Below are 27503 nucleotides of genomic sequence, written 5' to 3'. Positions count from 1 at the left end.
TATCTTTAAATTATTTTCAGTTACGACAAAATCTTTTAGTAGGGGCTTAATTTTAATATACATATCCAACTGCATACATTTTGTTTTCTGCATCTGCATTTTTCCTCTATTAATGCATGTTTAAAAATGTTGTGAAACAACTTTCAGTCTCAGGAATTAATAACTAAATTAACAAACACAGCAACTTGAAAAGTTAGTTCAGGTACATAAATCCTCTTTCTAGAACACGCTGTTTAGTGAAAGTTATTAAATTAGCAAAATAATCACAGAATAATCTATCTTAAATTTCTACCTTAAAAAAGGAATGAAGCTGTGATATGACTTCCCTGTGTAAATACCAGTAACATTTAATTTTAGTTTATGCTTTGTGAATTTATTACTATATCTGGTTAGATCAGTTGCTTAAGACTATTCTGTTACCACTGTAACACTGGTTGTACTAAATTGGATAAAACCTGTAAAGAATGGCTAATCAGTGAGACTTCAATGCCAGATATCCAATTTGAGTGTAGGAAAGTCTCATTAAAAAATAAAAGCAATACTAAATCCTTGTTTTAAATGACAAAAATTTCCCATAGCAAGTAGAAATATATGCTAGCACAATCCTATTTTGTAATAGCGTCTTTTTTTTTTTTGGCTGTGCCTGTGAAATATCAGATCTAAACACAGACACACAGTTCAGAAACCAGATTTTATATATATATAAATAATGTAAAAATCAGATCTCTTTATACATGGATATATGGTACAGAATAACAGAAGTAGTAAAAAAGCAAAAATAAAAACCTTCTGAAACCAAGGAAAATTGATGTAAATGGTTCTAAGATTTTATGATACATATTCCTGAACTATCAGCATTCAATCATTTTAAATTCTAAACTGATTTTCAAAATACATTCACTTTTTCCCTTTCTTCCACTTCGGACAATAAAGTCAACCCCTTCACCTCTGACTACAGTTTGCAGTAAATTTAATTTCTCATTCATCAACAGTTATGGTGTATTGTTTGATTAGACCCCCATGCTTTATGCTGTATTTCATACTAAAAAAAAAAAAAGAGCTTACTATATTTTTTTACAAATTGCTTGAAACTATTTTTATTGACCATATATCCTACTAAAGCTCATTTTGAAGCTGAATGTAACTTAACTTTCCCCAGCTAATGGAGGCTCGATGAAAAGCACAGAAGTAAAAAGGCAGCTTGTCCAGAGCCTGCTCAGAGCACTTCTGGTTCTGCTTCAGACAAGGGGCAAATGTGCACCTGAGAGTCCTAAACATGAAGAGGAGGTCAGTGGCTTACACAGAGGAGCCAAGCTCTGGCTTTCACAGGTAGCAGAGACCCTTCTGGGAACAGGGAGGTGCACAAGAGCAGCCTGGCTCGTGACAAGTAAAAGGCAGTTTCCAACAGCAGAACATTCATCGGTTCATGTCTTAAAGAGATAAGCATTTGCAGAGGCCAATATTAAGTATTCTACAACGCTGACACTTCATGCCTAATGCCTAAAAAAATGATTTTTAAAGTGAAAAATGTATAGAAACAAGAAACACATACATATTCATACCAGCACATTACATTTTTGTAATCAATTTAGTAATTACATTTTTGATCATCTTGTGAGGTCAGGTTATGTCCACATGGCATATGAAGACAAGCTTAACATGTCCTGAGCCAACCGAATGTATTAGTCCAACACCAGGAGAGAGCTGATTGCTCTGTGCACTGCTAATGCTGTTTCTCTAAAGCATCTCCCTTGGGACATACACAGGATGTATGGAAAGTATGGTCTTAAAATTAGCATGTGAGTATCTGAAAAAAAAAAAATAATAATAATAATCCTACAACATTCATCACAGTCAGAAATACTAATACGAACTCTGAAGACATTAGAGTTCCTTAATATCAATTAAACATGCAGACTGGCCAAGGATCACTGTTGCACAGACCTGAAAATTTAGGTTAGAAATAAGAGAGTTAAGTGTTTCTCAGGTCTTCAGTTTTGAATGCTAATAGCTAACACACAACTTTTATTTGTAAAATGCAACACTAAAATTCTCATTACTTGTGAAAGCAAATATTGTTTCAGTGTGGTCAAGAAACAAGTCAGTGCAGAGAACAGTGCTTGCAGAGCGTGCTACTGACAGGAAAAGCACACCTGATCATTAGCAGGAAAATGCATGCTCAAAAAAAAAAAAAAAAAATCTATACACATTGCTTAGTCTTTTTCTCTGAAGTAATGTAACTTTGTGCTGCATTGATTTTGCACTTCCATTCATCCACCTGATGTAACAAGTGTGCATAGTCTGTAGAAATTAATAATTCCTTTCATAGCTGGTTTGCACTACAAGCTCTAAAATTGACTGTCTCCGGTGAAATCGCATTTCAATGTAATGTCATAGTGTAAAGTGTCAAAAAGAAGTTCCTTGCATTTGTCTTAACTTATACATGAAAAAAAAAATGTTCATATAAGTAATGTTAAGCTTTCAAATGGTTTTAGAAATTTGATCATGTACACCCAGACTGTATTTTGTCTCAGGAGAAAAATGGCCATTACAAATCCCTGTTTACTGCAGGAAACTAAATGAATGATTTCTCTGAATAACAAATGCCCTTTATTTATAGATACTTAATTTAGGAAACCAATTCAACACATCTGAAATCAAGGTCACTTTACAACTTAATTAAGATTACTTGCAACACAAGGACTATTTATTTCCTGTATTCTGTAATTCATTAATTAAGTTATACATAAGGTTAAAATGCAGGTACTCAATTTAAAAGGCCCACTCCACTTATTTATTATTAGATTCCACTAACAACATCTTGTCAGTAGAACACTTTAAAAATAACAAGTTTTTGAACTTAAGAAGTAACGTATTAGTCTAAGGAACAGTATACAGTTAAATTTAGTGATTTCAATGAAAGAAATCCATCAGATAAAAAGGTAAATTCAATTTAAAACAGAGTTGAGAGTGGAGGTAACAAAAGACTTTTCTCTAATGACTTTTTTTTTTCCTCCAATTCTAAGCAGAGAGGTTGGAAGGGACCCTGATAGCCTCTGCTCCGACCCCTCTGCTGAGATCAGGTCAGCGAGGGCAGGTCGCTCAGGGCTGTGTCCCGCCGGCCTTGAGCATCTCCAAGGACGGAGGCTCCACCACTGCTCCGGGCAACCTGCTCCAGAGTTCCACCGACTCTCACAGGAAGAAGTTTGCTCTTATGTTTAAATGGAATTTTCTGTGTCCTTTTAATGTCAAACTAAATGTTGGAATTTCCTAATTTAAAAACTACAAATAGTTTCCATGGCTTTTGCTCTGTGCTCTTGCCTTCCTCCCCATTTTATAAGCATAATGAACTGAATATATCTATCTATATAAAACAGCATTAGCAATAAATGTAGAGAACTTTAGCTGACGGTAAGTCTTCTCCACAATAAAGGGGCGATACTAATGAAAGTCTGACACACTTTATTTCGTGATCATAATTTAAAAAAGTAACACCATCATTTTGACTAAATAGATAGTAAAGGCATCCCAGGAGATGGTAACGGGGAAAAAATAGCCTATCATCCAGTGCTGTGCATTACTTTCAATTTTCTCACTCAAATCAGTGGATAACTCCTGTCTCTTTAATTATTTTTAAAATAAAATTAACAATATGCCTATGGTTAAAAAAATAGCATTTGATCTTGAATATATAGATAAGAGGGCTAATAAAAACATAAGAAAGATAAGGATCACATTGAAGCTAGGAGAAAATTCAGAGCACTCACTGTCCTTGCAGCTTCCATGCACAACAATCTCTCATAAATCTTCAAAAGCTGACACTTGAAATTGTAGGTCAGGGAGCACACATCTATAAATCTAATTACACTGTGCCTGAAAAATAATATTGCTATGATAGAAGAAAAGTTAAAAGGAGATATTGAGGAAAAAAAAAGACTTGCAGGGAAATGAAGGATGTCATAAATATAGCATGGGCTATACATCAGTTGGTCTAACACTTTATTTATCTAGAAAATGAATGACTGACAGGTGTCTCATATCTGCAGTCTTTAGATGAAGCCAAGTTTTCTATACTGGAATCTTTAGAAAATGAAAATAGAAGAATTATTAAGTTAGCAAGAAACTGCCTGAAGAGAAAATAAAATGCAAGGCAGCAATGAAAGGTAACCTCATTTAGAATAAAAGTTATGAATGCACTTCCTCAATGATCCTTTTTAAAATTAATTTAAATATAAGGACAGGTGTAGCCCAGGAATAAACAACCATAAAAACAGCCCCAAATAATGCTAGAAATTGAACTAGAATGTGGATTGGTTCTAACCATCTACACAACAAGAATTTAGGACAGTCTGGACAGGAGAAGTTAGGACAAAGTATTTTACATTCTTTAAAATTAATCTTCCTTAGTTTAAGATACTGTACCAATGACAGAGAAAAAGTTGCTTCTAAATGCTATGAAAGTTTAAGCAGAAGTTGTTTTCCTTCACTTTTCTGCCACTTCTTTTTCAGGAAGGCAACTGACAGACACAGAGGAGCTTCCTGACACTCAACTGAATGGACAAATTAGTTAAATTCCCCTTGCTCCTGAACCCAAGAGCCTTTACAGGCTGGACCAAGAGAGCACATTGGCAGACATTTGTGATGGGTACAGCAACAGAATCAATGTAGAGGTACTAAAAAGAGTGGCAGAAGTAGATAAAAAGTCACAGGCAGTATTCTCAGAAATGACAAAGCTCTACGTGGAAGAGCACTGGGAAAACATCTAAAAGACCACTGCTACATCTAAGAGTACAGAGAAGCACAAATATCACACTGAAAAAAAAGATCATTCTTCCTAAAACAGCTAAACTATCCACTAATTTCCATTCCGAAATAAGCATGAAAGCATTGACTTTTAATCGTAAAGCTACAAACACTGTCTCTAATAATTGTGCATATTAACAAATAGCTCTGTTCATGAATATATACACAGTCAACTCTTGACTTCTTTCTTTTGATCATATTAAGCCTCTAGTCTGCAATCTGTATTTTTCTGACTCCAGGTGCTGCCTTCAGGAAGGCTTCAGCATCTGGAAACTCCATATTGCAACCCTTTGGTCTCTCACTGTCACCTACATGTTCCCAAATGTTTATGACAGGGAGAAAGAAACCACAGGTATGATCATGCACTTCTGAATCATACTTTTTTGAGGAATTATTAACGATGAATTTTTCCAAGAAATACAACAGAAAGGAACAGGTTTGTTCCCCACTATGACTGTTTGCAAGACAGCTGAGCATATGTTTAATTGATGGGAGCCCTGGAAGCCAGAGTTGAAATACCTATGTATGTTAACTTTTCATGGGCCTCAAGACAGTTGAGACTATAAACATAGAAAAAGCCTAAATAGTAAGTGTCATACTTCTTAGAAAACAAGTATATCATATGTTTAACTATACAAAGGTACAGAGCATTTAACATTATATTGTCCCAGAAATACTGTCTAATCCAACACAATACACTAAGTGACATTATTGTATCTTAATTTTATTTGTGCGAGGTTCTTTCCTGAGGTTGAAATATGAATACATTTCATAATTTATGCAGTAGTAGCTAGATCTTAACACAAATCTAATTCCACCAAGTCTTTTTCTCTAATTATTTTATCTCTGTAGGAAAATCTCCCTGTTTTATTATCATAAAGAGGTAGTGTATGCCTTAATCAATGGAGATAAAAATCCCCTCTCTGAGAATTGCACCATCAAGCCAAAGGGGCTCCAACAGCTCAAGCTACTACCTGATTACCCTGAGAGAAGCTGATATCAAAGTTGCTAAGATGCTCTCAGATTCCTCAAGTCTTTATTTGGAAAGTGTCATGCAGTAGACACTGAGTACAAGAATTGAGGAATGTACAGTGTACTAGTCTTTATTTGAAAAAAAATTGACAAAGTTAAATAAGCAGCAATGGTTATCAACACCGAATTCTACTGTTTGTCAATGGCATTGTCTTCCTGTTTCTAAATAATGGGCCTGTTACAACATCATTTTCATTTCATATTCACCATCAAAATCTGCTATGTGATAAAAAGCACGCCCTTGTTTATCTCTCATGTCATTTCACTAGACTTTTTGTCCCACACCTTTTACTAGACTTGTTTTGAAAAACAAATGTCCCATATAGCTACAAAATATGCATTAACGCCTATCTCACTCAAAGTGTAAGAATCAATTTTCCTCTAATTGAGATTCAAGAAGAAGGTGTCACAGAGAAATAACTAAATCATCCCAAGGGAAATGTGGAATATTCTTAAGAAGAGAAAACAAAGGAGAATATCTTTCCTTTACCCAGCTGATCACTAACTGTAGGCTACGCAGCGGTGGGGAAAAAAATGATATTTAATTAAAAGAAAATTAGGATTGATTACATAGTTTTAAAAATAAACATTTTATGTGCCTGTACAAACATATAAAACACAAGAAGTCACCTCTGCACCGAACTACAAAAGGTCATATTCATACGGTGCTTTGGTAAGCAAAGATTATAAATTTTGTTTAAAGATAAAATGAAATTCTTTTCAAGAAGTCCATTCCCCAATATCCTTACCATGAGCATAGTCTTTACATTCTTTTTCTTTTTCATTAATAAACATAATAGTTTCTTTCTAAATGGAAAAATAGCGAAGGTAACTGAATGCGTACCACTTTTAAAGTGCATTTGCATATTTTAAAGGTCTGGATTTTCTTTACAAAGAATTGTTTCATATGAATGACTCTTCATGGTTTTTAGAGGACAAATAATTTCATAGGGCACAGAGACTTCAGCAAATAAGCATCTATCCAATTAATGGAAGATTTTCAATATGCATGATCAAATACATACTTGTCATACCATTTCAGATTGCAAGTCAATGACCTAGTTCCACAAATGGGTTATCTTTAGGTTAAAGAACACCATCTGCTCACAGTGATGCCACCAGCAAAATTGCTATAATGAAAAATCCCTAAACAAAGGCAAAAATCCAAAGCCAGGAAAAAAAAAAAAAAATCTGTTCATGACTACTCTTAGTGATCACACAACACAAGTTTTAGGTAGTTTTTAACAAAAGGTGATTAGCTTTAAACTGGTCTTACGCTCCCCCTTACCCCATATGTATTGTTCATTGAGCACTGAAATTAATGCGATTGATGCAGAAAGCAGCATGTCAACCACGCGGCACTTGCACTCAATAGCAAAGAATGATCTTTATGGCTTCAGAGAGGCATGGAGGAAAATAATGAGCAGAATGGGGAGAAAAAAATAATCTTTTTTATTACTAAAAAATGTTAAAATCCAAAAAGATGCAGGTTGCGCCAAGCAAGGGAAATACTACTTTTTCTCTCCAGCAGAGTGTGTACTTTTTCCATATAATCAAACTAAAACTCCTGAAAAGCCGCAAAGAAGGATAATTTAACAGAAAGTCTTTGTTTCAAACACAAAAGGAAGGCTTTGCTTTGCTGATCATTTGTACAAAAACTGCTGGCTTGCACTTTCTCCCAGTTTGTTTAATGATCCATTATGATCATCATGTTACCAAATAAAAATATCTTTATTTCTTCTACTTCAAGAGGAGTATTTCAAGCATTTTCCTTAATATTGTACAAATTAAACTTAACTAAGCACTACGCAAAAGCACAGAAGTATTTCCACATTCCCTGTGACTATGTTAAAAAGCATCCTTCAATCCAGGAAAGAAAAAACATTTTGGAAATCTTCTCTCCAGCTAACAGGTTTCAAAATCCTAGGGCAAATGAAGGGTTTTTGTTTTGTTTTTCTATGTTCCATGGGATATAGCACATTTTCTGCTTGCACAGGTCCATGAAACTTTCAAAAAAATCTCAAAGATATTTTAATACAGTACAAATTAGGTCAGTCTCCCATTATGTTCAAGTTGAGGTTCTCGAATAGAAAGAAAACTTGTATGAAAAAAAATCAGATACGGAAAATACCTCAGAAGAAACCCTGAGATATGCCCTGAAGCAAGGTCATGGGAAACAATTGGCCAGTAGGTCTCTTCTAACCACTAAAGAAAAGAACAACTTCAACAATCAGGGTTATCACCGTACAGCAGATACTCAATACATAGTCACCTAAACCAAAAAACAGAGAATTCGGTTTCCGTATCACCTTTAGGTAAGAAGAAGAAAAGCTGCATCCTTAACGATCAATTTCCGGCAACTTCACAGGGTTGCCTGTCTTGCCCATCTCTTTATTTTAAATCTTTCTGAAAAAATGCTGAGTCTGAAAAATGTTTTTTTGTTTTTGTTTTTAAAGAGGGAAAAATGAGGCAAATTGGTAAAAGGAAATGTAACTGAGAAACATAACCAAGAAATGCATAGGAAAAGAAATGGGAGAAGTAATGGGATTTGTTCCCTAATCCATTTAAAAATTGGTTTTTTCTTCCCCCAGCTTAATTAATCCACTTCTCCTGCACACAACCTAAGAGGAGTCACTGCTGAATTCAACCACGTATCTCCCTTTTCTGTAACTAGCTTTATCTTTCCAGCTCCACCACCATAGCAACTGTTCCTCCTCCTTAAGCGTTCACGGCTCTTCTCCTGCGAACGCTGCCTCATTTCCTTACCAAAAACTAAAAGCTAATGGAATGACAAGGTTTTGAAATAGCACTACTTGCCCAGTCCTCCAGCCTTCCTTTTACTTCCTTTCCTATTCATCAAGAGGAATGCTCTTGGACTAGAGTCAAAATCTGCCCAATATCAATAAATTAAACTTTGGCTACTGCTGCTTTATTTTCACTTTAATAATAGTCTCACAAGCTCAAAAACTTTGATACAGTTATATTTGATAGCTTTTTTTTTTATTATTTGATAAATATGAACACACTAGACAAATGACCAAAAAATATAATATCCTGTACGTTATGGGGGGAAAGGAGAAATGAATATAATTTTCTTTTGATTGGTGGATTAAAATGCTGCCACATAAGTTTTCTTAAGACAAAAACAAAACATAGATAAGACTTACATGATATCTACTGGCACAATCCAATATGAAATAAATTAAGAGTGGTGCACCACTTAAATAAAGACAGTATGATTAATATGCTAGCGTACCTCGTTCTGGAGTTCATCACCACTTCTGGGAGAAGCGAGCATCTCGTACAAAGTACAGCAGAGATCTTCTGTCGTTGGCCCGCCAGGGGTACTCCCCTGAGACTCATTCAGATACTTTCCAACTTCACACCACAAAAAAGAATCATCTACTTTTTCCGAAGACTTGCGATCAGATTTCTCACCGTAGCAATTCTGCAAGTGATCCAGTTGGTTATTCAAAAATTTCTTGTAATCTAAGCTGATTATTTTCTGTGTATCAGTCTCACCATTTACAGGCAGCTCCTCAGAGTGATCCAAACCATGCATGTCAAATGAAAACACTATATTTTTACCAAAGAACACTCTGTTATCACCATTTTGCTCTTCAGCCATCTGTATGAGGGCAGTAAGCTGTTCTTCAGTGAAGTGAGAAGCAATTCGACATGTGGCATTACAAGCTGCAGTAGCAGATGACGATGGAAAGGGCCCAAACATCTGCTTGATGGCCTTTGTCTCCTCGTGACCAACACACTCTTTCCCATGAAATGTCTTAAAGAGAAAAACAGCTCCACTTTCAATTGCTTCTTGTCCATTTTCAGCTCCAACTGTTAACAAAAACAAAACCAAACATAACTACGTACACATCAAACATTCTCCTCCACTGCCTATACCATAACTGTATTCAATTTTGTGCCACTTATCTAAAAAACAGAGAACTGAAACAAGGACCATAACAAACAGCAGTGGTTGCAAGTAGGGTGCAGGTAGAATACGTAACCATCTGTCTTCATTATCCCTCTACTTAATAGAAATTCATATTAAGGATTACTAATGTTCTCTTATTTTTCAAGGGGAAGAAAACTTGCCTGGGGTCTGCAATTCATGATACTATATTTATAAGCTCTGTAGAAGTAAGAAATAATAATCCACTTTGTTTTCCACTTTGTATCAATGTTTAGTCACCACCTATTCACGATAGACTAAACATAGAACAAGCCGCCGGAAAACACTGCATTCCTGTTTCTAGTGTTATAGAATGCTGATTAATTAGAATTTTTTCCCAAAGAAATTAAAATTCAGTGTATAAGTTTACAGCTATAGGCAGACTATTTTAAATCATATTGTGAAAAAAAAAAATCAAAAAATATGCTTGAGAAAAATGTGACATCCTTTTTGCATCAATGTTCTCCAAGGTCCATGAGGAAAACATAAGTAAATACTCCATATAAAGCATCAAAATGTCACTAATGTCATCAAGTGAAAATAAACTAATAAATAAAATACATTATACAGGTTTTTAAGAGAACATTTTTCTAAATAAAAAAAGTATGATCCAAGAAGTCTGGTAGGTTATCCCAACTTTTTAAAGTAGAATTAGCTTTTCTTACAAGATTTCCTAACTTCTAAAATTCTAAAATTTCTAAATTCTTAAAGCTTAATGTCAACATCAACAAACCATTAGCGTCCACACCTCTTGATCTGGTCAATTCTACAGTTAGATTAGGATTGACTGGCAGAGCTCCAACAAAGTACGATTCAAGTGACAATATTGGTGATTTATCCCAAATATGGCTAACTCAAAAGATCTATTAAAGTTCAATATTATTAGAAGGAACAATATCTATTTTTAAAACCCCACCAAAATTGCACCTTTCAGAATAGGGAAAATGGTTATTCTCTTCCAGTACTCAAAACTGCCTTCTGCTGTCTATGCAGTCATGATCCTATGGATTTGGTCTATTGTGCCTCACCTTTCTGACATTAAAAAACAAGCAAACGAGCAGATAAAAAAGGCACATCTTACTGAAATCACTGGGAAGATTATTAGTTAGTACTATACAGTTGAGATCTGAGCAACCCTAGCAAAGCAAGGGTTTATTCCCCAGCAACGTAACAGGAAAAAGCTCCACGAGAAGATGAAACAAGACCGAGAAAGTGAAAAATGTAACATGTAAAACAAGGGTGTCTAAAAATTCATTACTTCTCTTGAACTTCCTTACGGAGGGAATTGTAGGTGATATTTACATTATAATTAGGTGCACAGTTAATTATCTTTTCTAATTACCTTGGAGAATAAGCTATATAAAAATAAGTACACAAACGTACTAGATGCACATAAATACGTCTCAATGGAAAGTGGTGATTCAGCCTCCCTCTGGCCATTAACTGCGTAGAAATCTCAACAAAAAACAAATCTGAAAACTCAGAGACACAATTTGGCTGTTTGATCCTCACTCTTAAATAATGATATACATTTGTATGTTAGGAATATAAAAGTCAGTTTTCTTTGAACACGGGTGATTTGCCAATAAAAAAAAAAAAAAAGAGAAAAAAGGTAGTTCTTTTAGCTTAACAGCATTTACTTACTTTGCTTATAATCATTTTCTTCTCTGCTAGATATTTAGTCCTACTTCGTACACTTTACATCATTTTACCTGTAAACTTCACACTCATTATGCATTTGTCAGCCATAGCCTAGCCAACATTTCATTATAGTATATCTTATGATTATAAATATTACATGTTTAAAGAACTATACACATCTCCCCTCCCTACCTCACTTAGCCCAAGTTGTCTGTTGTTGAATGTACACATTCAGATTAAGGGAAATAATAACAGTGCTCTGTAGCTCTGACTGATCTAGGTTGCTGTGCCTAGCTGGTAGTTGTACCAGTCCCTACTAAAAATCATCTTTCCTCTCCCTGGCAAGTTTCCAATTTACAAGCAAGGTATACACTGCAATGCTTCCTACTTGAGCTACTCCTTCAAAAATGCACACCGAGTTTTGAGTCACTTTACTTACACAAAAATACCACAATATCTAAAATGAGGACAAGTTTCGAAACCAGCTACCAAGCTACTGACAAATAAAAGAAATTTACTACATGCAGCTGTTTGACTGACCTGAAGGGAAAACAATATGAAGATTCAACAAAATATTTAGCCTATTACTAATGAACAATATTCCAACAACAGAGATGAGGAGATTGCATGTATACTTGTAACAACTTTTAAGAAAAGCATTTTTATCATTGGAATTTGTCCTCTTTCTGGCTGTCATCAAAAAACGGGTAGTCCCTCAGCTAGTTAGGATGATAATATGGTGTACACATATGTAGGAAATCTGGAAGTGCATAAAAAGCTGTTATAAAAAGGTTGTTTTTATTTGGGAGGGACTAAAGGTAGCAAAAAGAAGGGTTAAGAAGTGAGAGAAGGGAAAATAAAGTATGGGTGAAAAAAGGGTGAAAGTGGGGGCTAATCAGGGCGTAACCCTGCATGTGATCCCCACAGCTGGGAGCAGGACAATAAACCAGACTTGTTCTTCAGGCGCTACCACGTGCATCAGAGTCAGCTCCCACAGCCACGAGGGCTGCGGCCGGCGCGCCGGGTGTCTGTGCGGGATGGCAAGAGAACGCGCCAGGCGCAGCAGCAGGGAGGACACGCTCTCCTGCCCGTCACTCTCTAACTGCCTTCATCACTGCAGCACAACGAAGACAGCTCCTAACAACAACTGCTGAAGATGTGTGGGTAATCTCAAAATTAAAAAATAAAACAAAACTACAGTTGCTGTAGATTATGTAACAATTATTTCTTTCACCATTTATTAATGAAGCACCTTCTCCATTCTAACTTTAGGCATCCAACCCTATAGCTGTTGCAAACAACTGAGAAACAAAATCCATTTTTGTTTCAGAGCACAAACACTCCCAAGTGCCCCTAGCATTCAACATGACCTGATGCCAGATTCCGAGATTTTTGGAGGACACTGCAGCAACCTTCCCGAGCATGCTGCATCCTATGAAAGGTACCTGGAAGGTGGGCAGCTGTACATCTTTTTTTATTATTAGTTTCTCTCCTCAACACAAAACAATCCTTCAAGCAGAAAACGTATTTTAAATTTCTATCTACCTGTCCAGCAATCCAATTTTTCACAATATAAATTCTGTGGAATTAAAGCAAATAATACCAATGCTGTTCTTTTCTCCAAGCAATATGTTCCAAAATAAACTGTGGTCTCCTCTCACTGAAGGTTGATCACAAACAGAAACTACATAAAAATTCTATCAGAAGCAAAAATAATGTAAAAAAATTCGAATTTTAATACAAGACAGAGGACCCAATCTAAATTGTATGTATACATATCAATTAACTGGGATTTCAAAGATACTTCAGGGCAAGACTGGAGTCAAGGTAGAAATGAAATTTTATACAAGCATACAAGCAGACAGAAATTGAAATAAGTAGTCTAATGTTAGACTACTGGATAATTAAACATACCTATTTGTTTTGCAGCTTGTAGTATAGTTTTTAAATCACCATTAACAGTTTGGTGTTTCTTCTTGTCCAAATTGTCATCAACAAACTTTACTATCTTTTTCCATGTAAGATCAGATGTCAGCAACTGTTCTTGTAGTTTTAATCTTTTAGTCTGAAAATGGAAAATAGTTGAATGTATTTTTATTTCAAGATGTTAAGTGGTTCCTTTAAAAACTGGAAACAAAAATCCATCCCTTTCCCATATTTCATTCAATTCCAGTGTAGTAACAAACGCAAGTCATTTCTCCATTACATTTTTTACCCTCTTACTTGAGGGTAAGATGAGTAGGAACACACAAACTATTCTATTCTTCAAAAGGAGAATTCTCCATAAAGCAAATTTCTTGCAACTACAAGAGATGTTTACAACTTCTAGGATTCCAGTGAAACTTGAAATTACAGGTTCCCACAAGGCATATACTATGTTAATGCATTATTTTCATGAAAAGTGTACCTAAACTCATTACCATTAAATTTATTCTAAACCATCAGTCAACAAGAGCCCAAAGTCTGAATATCTGAAGGCAGAAAATTTGGCGCTCTGGCTCTACATATGCTCAAGGTTAAAAACATATAATCCAATCCCAACCTAAATCATAGCTGCCTGAAACAAAATAACAGAACCCAACTAATGCACGCAACCTACCCTATCTAAATAGCACAAACGAAATTTAAGGGCTCAGAACAAATCACATAGCTAAAGCAAATATAACTTTGAGGAATCTACATTCTACAATCTACAACTTTGTGAGGAATCTACAAAGGAACGCACACAAGAAACTATACTCACTCTGCCCTCTCTTACCTGCCTAATCTTACAAAATAGTAACACAAATTAATTAAATTATTTTTTTCTACTATATATTCTGACATTTAACAGTTATGCACTAAAAAGGGAAAGAAAAACTTATTTTTTACCATTAAGTCTCCCAGTTCTTCATTATAATCATCATGTTTAGTGACATTTGAGAAGGACCGTAAAGCGCCTGTAAGACGAGGTAAGGCCATTTATTACTCATTCAGTGATCCATAGGATGAGAAATTAAATCCTACTTCAAGCACCTAAATGAAAACAAAAGAAGAAAAAGAGTTTTGTTGATTGTTGCAAATACAAATTCACATCAGAAAGCTGAAAGATGCTTTTCAGCAATCAGAACTGGGCTGGCACTTCAAATGTACAAATTATGTCAAATATGTCAAAATGTTTAATAAAAATCCAACAGAATGCAAGAGGAGGGCACAAACAGTGGGCATAAATGATCAAATGAGCTGGTTACTCTATATGCTTTTCTTTTCTCTCTTCCCTATAGTAAAGTTATCAGCAACGAGACACAGTGGCAATTATTCCCTTAACACCACTAACATGAGAGTATTATAGCGATATCTACATAATTAAACTTTATCTCCAAACAGTAATAAGTGATTACAATCTAGGTGAAAATTCTTTCTGAACCAGCACACAGTGGTAGTTCTCAGTTCATTAACTGCCCCCAGAACTGATAAAGAGATTTTATTTTTGACAATTGCTTAATGATTTTTAAGCAGCAAAACAAGCAAAGAAAATTAAGAGAGAAAAAAAAAGAGCATAATATGTATATCACTGAGCTGTGATAAGAAAACAAAAAAGTAATACTAGAAAACTGGAAAAAGAATGCCTCAGGATGTTTTTATCTCATAACTGCAAACGCATACATACATTATACAGCACTCTCCAGGATTATAACTTATTTAGGGGCATTCTTATTTCCTGTGTGAAAGAGACTCATATTTGTAGAGCACAGCACATCTGTTCTCCATCTCACTGTACTTACTCTAAGCCATTTACAGAAACTATGCTCGAAGTTGTTCGGTTTTGAAAAGTGCCCACAACTTACTAAACAAGCAGTTAATGAACTACAATTCACTGCCACGATTCCTGGCGGCAACAAACAGATACAGATTTAGATGATTTTTAAAACAATTAATAATTCCATAAACTTAATGGTACTCATCCTTCTTAGGAAGTCTGAAGACTATTCTGAATTTAACAACTTAAAACTAGTAAGAAAGTGAAAATCTTTTATTTTTGCATTCATACAATGTACAAAAGCCTCTGCTTTCATTAGCCTTAGTGCTTTTCTGCATGTAATGACTATTTTTTATTTTAGTTATTAACTTTGCAATATAACCCAAAAGGAAATCCAGATGCAACGTTCCAGTCACAGACAGAGAAATGTCATTGACTTGGCAGGTCTCTTTGCTCTAATAACTGATACCTTGAATAAAAAGCCATTAAAATGGGTGGGGGGGGGGGCGCGAACCTATAGGTTACCTGCTCTCACATAAAGCTTATTGATGTAGATCACACTACCTTTACACTTGATCAGCTACTGAGTAGTAGCTAGCTATTTTCACAGCCACCATAAGGGTGAAAAATTCCCTTCCATGTGCTTTGATTTGATAGATTTGACAAACTTGATCGGAAACATCTGTACTACCAAGTGATCCTGCAAAGGTCTGCTTGTTTTAGAACAAGTGCCAAAAAACACAGCAGCAATTAAGCCCTATTTAGCAGGACCTATATGCAGACATGCAGGATGAGCTTTCATCACCCTTTTCCTCATTCCCCCTCAAAAAAAAAAAAAAAAAAAAAAAAAAAAGGCTGAGAATATTTGAAGTTTGTAGAAGAACAAGTGATACGGGAATCCAACCTTGAGAGAAAAGTATGACAAAAGCACCGACTTTCTGTTTTTTCTTACTATCAAGTAAGGACAGTTAAGATGCGTTCTGTTAAAATATTTTAAGAAAAGGAACTGAAGTTTGGAGATTTTTAGCATTACCTTGTATCTTTAAAACAATAACAGAAAAGCAACTTTTCAAGCAACTTCTTTTCATAAAGCAGGAGGTACAATATCCAGCCTTCTAAAGCTTTGTAAAAATGAGAGGCAATATCTTTTAAAGATTATTTTACCTCTTGTAGAAACAAATGTTACTTTAACTTTGAAACTTTTTATAACAGAAAATAAAATGTAAAAGCACATTCAACTTAACTAAAAGAAAATTCAGATATAAACCATTTAAATGTTATTGTTTGAAGGTAAACTTAAAAGTAAATGTGGATCATAATCTCCAAAGGTCTTTTTCATTATATTGAAAAGTATATAAAACTGCTGCCAAATCACAAAAGTAACTAACTGCACTGGAGAAGTCTTCTGCTTTGTATCTTCTACTTAAGTTCTCCTCCTGCCTCTGCCTTTCCTGTTCTTTGCCTCTTCTTTCCTCCACTGGAATGCTTCAGAGAACACAGTCAAACTTATTTAACCTCTACTCACTCTTTAAAAAACAATTACTTACACGATGGAATAATGCAGCACTCGGTAGCCTTAAGTGCCCACTTCTGCAGCCTCTGCTGTTTGGTTTGCTGTGTGTTCCTTAAAAACTCACAGCAGTCTTGCTGCTTCACCTACCTAAGTCATTTTTAGCCATGTCACCACGTTTGGCTTATTTTGGCTGCAATTATTTAAAATACAAAGATCTTTGCGGTCTCTGTAAACTTCTCATTTATAAAAACAAAAGAAGTTATTATTAAACACTAATCTAATCAAAGAACGCAATAAAGAAAAAGATGCTTGAGACATTGGCAATTAGCAGTAAATTACTATTGACCAAATGGTATTTGGATCAAATAACATTTTCACTTTTATTAGTGAACAAAATGGAACTATTTCATATTAAAAGAAAACCAAAGAGACAGGTGAAATCCCAGCTGTAACAAAAGGATAAAAATAAAAGGGCCAGTGTGATAATTGTTTTGGGGGGGAGGAAGGGATTCATTTTAAAGGCATTTTAATAACTTAAAAATAAATGCTAACACAATATTATCTCATTCAAACACAAGAGCAGCAAACCACAGGGACATGACTAAGACATTTAACAGATGTCCACACACAGAATGATTCATTTCTTTACATTATTAAGCAAGAAAAAAGTATCTTAAAGCTTTAAATTTTACTGACATTAACATATTTTAGGATTACTACACTTAACCGGAGCAGCTTGATTAACACAATTACCTTTCATATTTTAATTACAAATAAGTCACAGTATTTTAAATGAGCAATCACAATCTATTTAGTGTGCCTTTTTCACTACAATTTTTAAGAAATAAAGGCTGTATGAAAAAGCTATTTTAAAACAATGAAAACATTTGCAACAGAGTCACTTTAACTTCTTACCCAAGCAAATTTGATGCAAGCAGTACAAATATGGCACATGACAATAAGTTGACAGCTACAGATAATAATAAAGCCTGGGACAATAACCATAAGTAGCAAGGCAATACAAGACACTGCAATCATTTAAATTATTCTGACTTTTTCTTTTGGGCCTTCATAGGCAATGCCATCCAACTTTTATATTAAAGGATCAGTAACAACTGTACTTTCAGATACCTGATTTTCTGCCAAAGGCACCAACATCACACTGTTTTTTTTATTTAATTTATCAAGTTGTGGATGTTGTGGATCTCCAGTCAAGACCTGGGCAATCTCTGAAAGGGAGATGTCGAAATTAAAGTACCTGCACTCAGGAAGAAACAGTGGCTGCTTAACACACCATGTTTGTCCCACGAAATATTAGGATTTAAATAAATGCTCCAGCACAAGGAAGAGGCAAGGTAATGCCTCTGTGTGCAGCCATCGAGGTAAGAGACAATTTCAGCATCTTAATTATATGAGTCACACACACACACTCACACACACACACAAAAAAGGAATTACAAGCCACACATTGAGAAAAGTGTTAACCTTTCCAGACTCTCCCTCACAAAGTCTTAGCCACACAGGAGGCAGTAAGCTGCCTGAAACTTCAGCTGGACGGGCATTTCCTGTGATTGCAGACAATACTATTTTGGGATGCTGCCAAACCAACATCTTGGACCAATAACATGCTAATTTTAGATGTGCTTTGCGATCGTTATTGAGCATAGCTCTGGTTTGTAAAAAAATAACATCATGGGACCATACTACAGTTCAAAATAGTAAGAATAAGTCTCCATAACACATTTCTTACATGGAAAAGCACCCAAAGTTTGAATCTACAAGGATATAAGGAGAAATACCTCCCATACTAACAACTGGCCAGAGGGATGATATTGCCAGGTTCTTCATAACTCAGCCTCAAGAGATAAAATAATTGCTTATGACAGTTGCTAAAGATTCACAGTAAAATTTTAATGGAATAAACAAACTTGAGGCAATAGCAGAGAGGTACGGCTAGCTACTACCTGTGAATGAAAATTTCCACAAATAATTAGCAAGCATAAATAAGATTACTGTAGCAGAAAACCAATAACAAAAGCTTTTAGCTTTCTCTGGAGCCTTAATGGGAAGGCAAGAACAGACAGAATCTGTATTTCTCTACCGTGCACAGTCTGCTTTAAGTCCTGAGCAGACCAAGTGAATCTTTTCAACATTCATAACCTGAAACACCAAGGCATACTGTGACTTCACATTCCATCAACATATCAAAGTCCACAAGAAGCCTGACGGTGACCACAAGAAAAGAGTACCAAAATAAGCTTTCATATCCTAGGGACCACTTCCAAAGCACTCAGGGGAGTTGTTTCTTTGTTGGAAACACCTTCCTTTCTCCCATTAGCACAGCTGCAGGTATGTACATTCACTGCTTCTACAGATATGTAGACCAGGCCTTTCAGAATATCAAAAGATGCTCTTTCATAACCCTTCATTCCAAAACACTGATGACATAGGTGCACAATGGTGAGCTGAACTTAAATTACATAAAGGGAGCCTACGTCACGCATTTTTTTCAGCTTCTCCAAAATAAAATATTTTGTAAAGCTCTTGAAAATATATAAGTAGTAGTATCATAAAAGAAGCCTGTGACAGAAATACCTACAAGTTGTCACATGTCTGTCACAAGGCGGTTCTAGACAGATTTATTAAGTGCTATGTCGGCAGCGAGCACCATCGTGCACCCAAGGCACATGAACACAGACAACTTGTCGAGGGCACCATCAACTTCAAGGAGCAGCCCCAGGCGCCTCCCAGGCAGAGCTCACAGCTAGGCCTGGGCAGCGGCTACTGAGGCACCCTGGGAACTTCCATCTGCCTTTCTGGAAGTAACTAGGAACCAGCCACGAGCGGAAGGGAGATCGACAAAGGTTGATACGACGGAATTTAATGAACTATAGCTCTACGTAGGCAGGGCAAGAATATTACTTCATTTATATTACTTTTATTAACTTTTCTTTTTAATAGTACAATAAGAATGCCATCAAGCCACTTCTGAATATAAAATCCTTTTTTTTTTTTTTTTTTTTTTTAACTGAAATACAAGTGCACATAACCTACTGCTGGGACATCCAAAGCACAGGAAACTAGTTAAACTAGCTGAATAATTAGTTTTAAAAAGACATGATAAATTACACTTGGCACATAAGCTTGGTGTACAATTAAGGGCTTTTTCTTTTTGAGAGTTTATTATGTTTAGTGTACAGAATAAAACAAGGTCCTAAAGGAGTCTTTCAAGGGGAAAAAAAAAAGACTGTTACAAGGAAAGCAATTCTCCTTTCAGCTGCTTCAGCAGCATAAAAAGAGCATGTATATAAGACCACAAACAGGCAATTATTTAGCAGACACAAATTTACTGATAATGTACAATTTGAAAGTATGAAATAGCTAACTGCATATGTAATGACTACAATTAGGGTATCAAAATCATACTGTTCATGGTAGGTATATCTTCATAATTTAGTCAATTCTGTTACGGCATTATCCATAAAAGGAAACAATTCTAGTTTTTTTGCTATTTTGTTTGTCTGTTTTTAATTTCAAATTAAGTTTTATCATCACCAGTTTAAGATAAGGGACACATGCAAACTCATTTAAATAATAAGCATTCAACCAATACTGAAATAATAAACATACCATATGGGGACAATTTCTGTTTATTATCAATGAATCTGATTGAAAACAGTGCTTAAGAAATACAATACACTGCATTTTCCTCCTCTGCAACTCTCCCTCACTTCCATCTTCACACTCACAACACTAAATTATTTAGCCCTATCAACAAACCTTGGGATAATTTGAGTGTTTGACCATTTCAAAACAAGGGCTGAGGAATTTCTTTTTTTGCCACTGTCCCCAGTGGAAAAGGCATTGGTTTGTGCCTACAAGAAGAAACTATTCTCCAAAACTCAGCACTCACACTTGTCCTTAAGTCTTGGAAAGGTGCAAAGTAGGGAGGCCACCTGTTCCCTAAAACATAACCCTAAGCATAAATCCTGCACATATTCCCTGTGTGTGCCTACCTGTAATTTTTTATATATGTATAGAAGTAAAGGCTGCTTCTAGTCAGGTTTGAGGTCAAACCCCGAGGCAAATAGAAACAGGGTTGGAAAGAAAAAAAAAAAAAAAAAAAAAAGGGAGATATAAAAAGAGATATATATACATATATATTCATTCAGCTCCACTACAGAAAAAAAAAAAATTGGAATACACCTTAAAAGGTGTAGTATTCCCATCCTGCATCCCTAAAACACTTCCCAGTTGTGACACCAAGGAGCTTGCACAGCAAAATCCCACTGCCTGGGTCCAAATACTTACCCCAAAACCGTAATGTTAATCCGAAGATTCAGATTTGCCATTTGATACGAGTACCTCGCACGTCCTGCTGTGTATTAAGGCATACTTATATAAGGAGACATTACAATGCTCATGCTCACAGGCAGAGAAATACCATGCAAAGCCTATAGCCTGCTTCCTTCCTGGCATTTAGCACTCCCACTAGACAACTACGCCAACCATTTGCCTAAGGGACCACAAAGAGGGCACCCGATGTGGGAGCCTTTGCCGCACTTAACTTCCCGCTCATTCACAGAAGTGTCACGGCCACGCAGCTATCGCACTGCTGCACATACTCATGTTCTTCCAGGATCAGCAGCAGCTGCAGGAGCATCAGCTATCATGCTAAAACACCTCTAGGCAACCACCCTGTTGCATGACTTTAATAAACTTTTCAAACAGAAGAAAAGAGTCTTCTGTGCATGCTATCAAGTTGACTTATATCAGTGGTACAACTCTTATACCATGGGAAAATATATTCCTGAGACTCATTTGACATAAACCAAATTAATCGGAAAATCCATTTCCTATCACAACACTAAAAGAACTGTGTTGCTGTTTGCATCACTAGAATCAGCACTAGACTCAGAAGGTTTCCTTATTTGATGAAGTAACTCTGTTTCTGGTGCTTTATTGCACTGCTGTTTTACACATTGTTGGGTTCGTGATCAAAAAAGATGTCTAAAAACTTCACTGGCTTATTAGTAAAGTGATGAATGTCATTAGCTTCATCAGAACCTCATCGCAAACGGCATGCTTTCTTCACATGATGCAGAATGAGATGTCTCATTGTCATCTCTCCTGTTTATAGAGCTTACATGCTGAACAGTAACTTCATACAGCACATCAGCTATCTAATAGCCAGCTTCCTACCGGATAACTTAGTATTATAACAACTTAGAACTTTTTTTTTTTTTTTAAGGAAATGTTAAATTCCTCTATTATTGTGATGCAGGCAAACTAAAATCAAAACTATCAGCTGCTGCCCACTCTTCCTGGGCAGAGTGCCTAAAAGAGCTGGCACATAACAATATACTCTAAGACAGACACCTGTATGATTTCCTACAGTGAAAAGACTTAACTATCTTTGCGCAAGAGCTAGTAAATGTCAGAAATGTAAACCCCCATCATGATAAAATGGAGAAGAGGTCAAAAAAATAATTTTTCTTAAATTATGTTAACTATTCCTGGCTGACAAAGCCAGAATGAAAATAGGCCAATTATGTCTAGTGATCTGATGAAGTTAAAGCAGAATTTTTTTTCAGTGAATTTTTGAAATGGTTACATTTCTAGAAATGTAGTCATGCTGTTAGAATGTAGGTAAAGCTTCATCAAGTATGCTTTTGAAAAGCTCTATTATACGCTAAGATATGAGCTCATATTAGTCAAGGTGATTTTATTGCCTTTTATTTAAGGTTTATTGCATGCTTAGAAACCTTTTAACAAGTATTCATGAACATTTAATACCTCAGGCATACACACTCTGTCCAGATCTACAGAACCAACTTTCTAAGACAGACTCCTTATAAACAAAAGTGCCGTACTAACAGAAAATGGCATAGCTGCCCATTTTATAGGTGTTCATTCAGAGATGATTCAGGACTGAGCACGCACAAATGTTTCCTCCTAGGCACTGGCAGATCCCCCTGCCCCATGAGGCTACTCTACCTCCCAAGGCAGCAGTGCCCAAAAAGGACAAATTCTTCAACTTAATTTTTCAGGGCTGCATGAATTCCAAAATGTTGGAGGGGGTAGACAGTTTATAATCTCCATTGTATATTATCTTTTTCAGCGCTAATACTCTCTCTCTATCCCATTCAGTCATTTTCGCTTCATTATACAATTATCTTTTCATGAATTTCAATGAATCTTTTCATTGAAAATTTTTTGAAAGAGCTAGAAGAGATGACTTTCAGATATTCTCTGAATATTCCCTAATCTTTCAAGGAGAGGTCAAATTGCTCTCCCCTGTAGCAGCAGCTAAGAATAATGCCTTCATAGTTATTGAATAAATTAATCAAAATCCCGTTTCCAAATACAGACTAAATCACTGATTCCACACTTTTGAAGAATGGTGTGGTTTTAAGAAACATCTGATTGAACCCAAGGGCACTAACTAATCTACTAACTAATCTACCTATTCTTACAACTTGCTGAAAACCTCTGATTTGCAGCTGGAAGGCTGTGGCATTTACTACAGAGACTACCTGATAAACTCTCAGTCAGTGGCTCATCATTCCACAATTATGACTAGTATACGTTGAGATACAAGCTTGTAATATCATAGTCAAATTCTTTTTCAGGCCAGATTCAACACAACTTTTAGCTAGCCATAGTAACAGGCCTTTCTGAGTAAATACATGAATGCCATGGAATAAAATGCTCCTAATTTCAGCATACTATGAAAGAGAGGAGCTAGTTGCTTCTCCTCTGCCCCAAAATATTAGTTAGGTAAAATATTCTCCACTTCCTCATGCTCACTAGTGTCATGTAATACAAGATTTCAAAAAATTGGAAAAAGCACACGAGTTTATCTTTGCATCTCACCTACAGGCTGGCCATCAAACTCCAGTCCATGCTGAAAGGTACTGAATAAAACATAGAAAACACAAATTGCCCTTTCAGCAAGGACAAACTATTAAATGTCCAAGTAGTCCAGCACAGCAGCTGTAGCCTAATTAAGTCTTTCTTGCTTTCCCTTTTACCTAATGGATTTTCAATAAACTATAGATTTGTCTACAACTTCAAAAAGAATTCTCTAAAGCAAATGACCGGAATAACCTCTAGGAACACAGAACATCGTAGTCTCTCACATCACAGATGAATGCAATAAACTCTGTGTGACCACGAAATCAGAAAGTACTATCTCCTCTTCCGTCACGTTTGTGTCTTGCACAGTGTGTAAGCGTGTATTAGTAATGCTTTGTGCAAACAAAAGAGATCAAATTCCTCAGAGAGACATGAGCATAAAGAATGCTTGGACTGCACATCCCTGTAGGGATTATGCTTGCAATAAATATGAAATTACTCATTTCTGTACTGTAATGTTTAAAAAGCAAGAATGGGTGAATACGGAATGACTGAATATTGCTTATAACTAAAGAATAAGATACATGGTAGAGATGAATGTTAGGGTGAAAACAAACCAAAAATGAATGTTTTTTATGTACACTACGTATTTAAATCTGGGAATTCATTGCCATAAAGCATCCAAATGGCTAAAAGTTCAAACTCGCTCAAAAAAGTATTAGATAATAGAGTTCAGATAGTTTAGTAGCTACTGAACATAGTAACCCAGAGGCAGTTCATCAGGTACTTAAATCACTGACTGGTAAAAGATAAAATGAAAGCGAAAACATCACTTTGGTTTCAGTTTCTTTTCTTTTTTTTTTTTTTTTTAACGCATCTAAGCATCTGCTTAGGTGTGCTGTCAATACACAAATACAGGCCACAGAATTCAGCACTAGATGAACATTTTGTTTTAAAACAGAGCTATGGCACCTGAGTACCAAGTCAGAATTTGGACTGAGGATTTTTAATTTAAGAGCCTAATGTTTCTACAGGTGTCTGTGGGTCTAACCCTTATTATCTTCTCAGTTCAGACTTTATCTATCACATTTCAAACAACAGATTAAACAAATTGGGATTATTTCACAGAATCCCAGAAAACTGAGTTTGCAAGAGCCCTCTGAAAATGACCTGGTTCCAACCTCCGGCTCAAGCAGTGTCACCTAGAGCAATTTGGCCAAGACCAGGTTCAGGTTTTAAATATCTCCAATGATGGGAGCCCACGGCCTCTCTGCAACCTGAAGCACTGTTCAGTCAACCTCATACTGAGAAAGCGTTTTAGGTTACAGAAGTGGGAGACACACTGATAGCCTGCAAAAACATACATGACAGCTGCAGAAAGGAGAGGAAAATAAAAAGACAAGAAAACAGGAAATAAAGAGCTGAAAAAGCCTAATGTATGTTCCTCTTTTTAGGAACAGAAAATGATAAAAAGTATCACTTCAGGTTTAGCTTCAAAGAAAGCTCCAAAAACATAAAACTACCAAAAGAAATCATTGCTTTGTATTACCTTTCTGATTTGGTGGAACATACACGTATCTAATCTCTTTCAGAATCCTCACTAGCTTTAAGAGAAAATTAACCACGTCTCACATTCAAGCAGCTTTGCAAGACCAATAAAGACCCCATCACAAAGTGGCTGAGGGTCTAGACCACTATTGTTTGAAGAACTAAGCAGGACTTCCTCCTTATTCCCATATAAGCAGGAATTGATTATCACTAAACATCTATAAAAAGAATGCCAGGAAGGTGTAAGTTTCACCTCTGACATGGTCAGAAGCAACAGACACAAAAGTTATTTTATTACTGTATGAACGGAAAAGCAGTATATGCTTACTTGGACTCAGCACCTTAGTGGTATAATTAAGGCAAGTTTTGGATCAAATCAGCTTGCATTTGATTTTTTAACATAAATATGTTTATCTTATCTGCAGTCTGACACACAGAGACATGACACCACCACATCTCTGGTTGTTCTATCAATTTTTCTACTGCAGTACGAACCAAAAGCAAGTGTACCCCCAAGATGGCAACTACGCTTGCCTATAAAGCCAAAGTATAAAAATAAAGGTAATAAAAGAGTAAAATGAAGCAGAATAGAGTAAGCATTTCCAGTTAACAGAAGTGAAGACCACTGCTTTCACTTCCATAGTACTATTCTACAGTCAATCCTTTAAAAAGTGTGAAGGCAAAAAAGGGTCTATATAAATTTTGGTTATTATGAAACAGAACCTAAATTCAGAACTCATAAAAACTTTTAAATTGATTTTTTTTTAACTCCAGTATGAAACACTCTCCTGGAGCATCTGGAAGGCAAACCGTAGCACGCCTGAACTCATCAGGAATTTTAAGAGCAAACCTGACATGTCACCATCCCCAGGTAGAACGAAGCAAATTGCACCTGAAAGGGGAGAACACAGCACTCAACTGAACGTGTGATTAAGTTTATTAAGGTAAGTATTGAAAGTACCCAGACCCATCCGGCGTCGGTGCCATTTTCCACCTGACAAGCACGCGTGTCACCCTCCCTCCCTTCAACAAACACCCCGCGCCGCAGCCCAGGGGCACAGAGACGGGGGTTCCCTCCTTATCGGGCATTACGAGCAGCTCGGCGCCCCCGGGCCGGGCACGCGCCGCCGAGCGGGGCCTCCGCACCAGCCCCGCGAGACGCAGACGCCCGCTGCTCCAGGCCGCCTCGCAACGGCCGCGCCGTACCGGCTGCACCCCGCAACGGCTGCACCCCGCAACGGCCGCGCCCCAACGGCCGCCCCGTAACGGCCGCGCCCCAACGGCCACCCCGCGCGGCCGCCCGACCCCCGCCCGCGCCAGCCCCACCACCACCTGCCTTCCGGCTTGCCGGTTCCGCCGCCGCACGGGGCCGGGCGCGGCGCGACACCGCCGTAAAGCGAGCGCGCGGGCGGGCGGGGCGAGGCTGGCGGGCCCGGAGCGCCGCTGCTCGGCCCGGGGCTGCCCGGGTACCCCCCGCCTCCCCGGTACCCCCGATCCTCCCCGGTACCTACCCCTACCCCGGTACCCCCGATCCTCCCCGGTACCTTCCCCGCGCCGGTGAGTTCCGGCCGGGCTCTCTCCTCCACCCTCCTCTGCTTTACTGGCCCCTGGAGCCGCGGGGTGTCCCGGGCACCGCGCGGAACGGGAGCCCGGGAGGCCAAGCTGTGCGGGAAAAAGGTGAAAGAGAGAAAAAATGGAGAAAAAATGAGATAATTCTAGGGCTGATTGCCCTGTTCGTGTGAAAGCACTAATGCCTGTGTCTTGAGTGTGGAACGTGCATGTAGACAGTGTGCAAAAACACACTGGCAAGAAAAGGGCAACCTGCCCAAAGCCTTGTTAAAAGGATGGAACATTTAAAACGTGAAACTGTTTAAGTGAATCAAAAAGCATGGAAGAAGCTGGGAGATAAATGCTTGGTCTGTAATGTCACAGTAAACACTGGCTGTTTCTAGACCACTTACCATCTGTGGCTAGTCCATTGAAAATCCACAGTTTTAACTAGTGCTATTCAGCCAGTTTTGTTATGCTTTCCTAGTGAAATTACACAGGACTAAAAAAAAAAAAAATTATTGTCTTGCACCTTAATAATATTCTCAAAGCAAAAGGGCATGTTTTATAGTTGCAGTAGTTAGTACTTATATTGCATGGGTCTGTAGGCCACAAGTTAAATGTAATTAAGGTGTCTTCAAAATCCTTTCATGAAGTCTTTTCATACTCTGTTTTTACCTTTAAGAATGTTTTACTAATCTTTTTGAGCTCAAATTTTTAATAAAGACTAAGGCCTTGACATTATATGCTTGCTAGTCAAAGCTGTTACATAACTTTTACTGTTGTATCACTGTATATTTGCAGTGTCCAGTATATTTATTAGATATTGTAGATTTACCTACTTCCCTGATTTTCATGAAATG

At 36.9% G+C, this 27503-nt stretch overlaps 1 protein-coding gene across 1 annotated transcript in view; it reads right to left on the bottom strand.

The window, feature by feature from the left end:
• ASCC3 (activating signal cointegrator 1 complex subunit 3) overlaps positions 1-26449 on the bottom strand; it is a 240803-nt gene extending 214354 nt beyond the window's left edge. Inside the window, exons 1-4 of the mRNA XM_088534698.1 lie at positions 26429-26449; positions 14306-14449; positions 13349-13499; positions 9092-9675 (exon numbers count right to left, since the gene is read on the bottom strand). Coding sequence (XP_088390824.1) covers positions 9092-9675; positions 13349-13499; positions 14306-14395 — 825 coding nt within the window. The 5' untranslated portion in view covers positions 14396-14449; positions 26429-26449. The remainder of the gene's footprint in view (positions 1-9091; positions 9676-13348; positions 13500-14305; positions 14450-26428) is intronic.
• Between the last annotated feature and the right edge of the window lie 1054 nt (positions 26450-27503).

This window comes from Tinamus guttatus, unplaced genomic scaffold (assembly GCF_059628265.1).
Source record: "Tinamus guttatus ecotype Peru unplaced genomic scaffold, ASM5962826v1 Tinamus_guttatus_pri_ptg000036l, whole genome shotgun sequence".
Taxonomy (NCBI): domain Eukaryota; kingdom Metazoa; phylum Chordata; class Aves; order Tinamiformes; family Tinamidae; genus Tinamus; species Tinamus guttatus.
The sequence above is the reverse complement of the archived record's forward strand: the minus strand, read 5'-3'. Positions and strand labels throughout refer to the sequence as shown.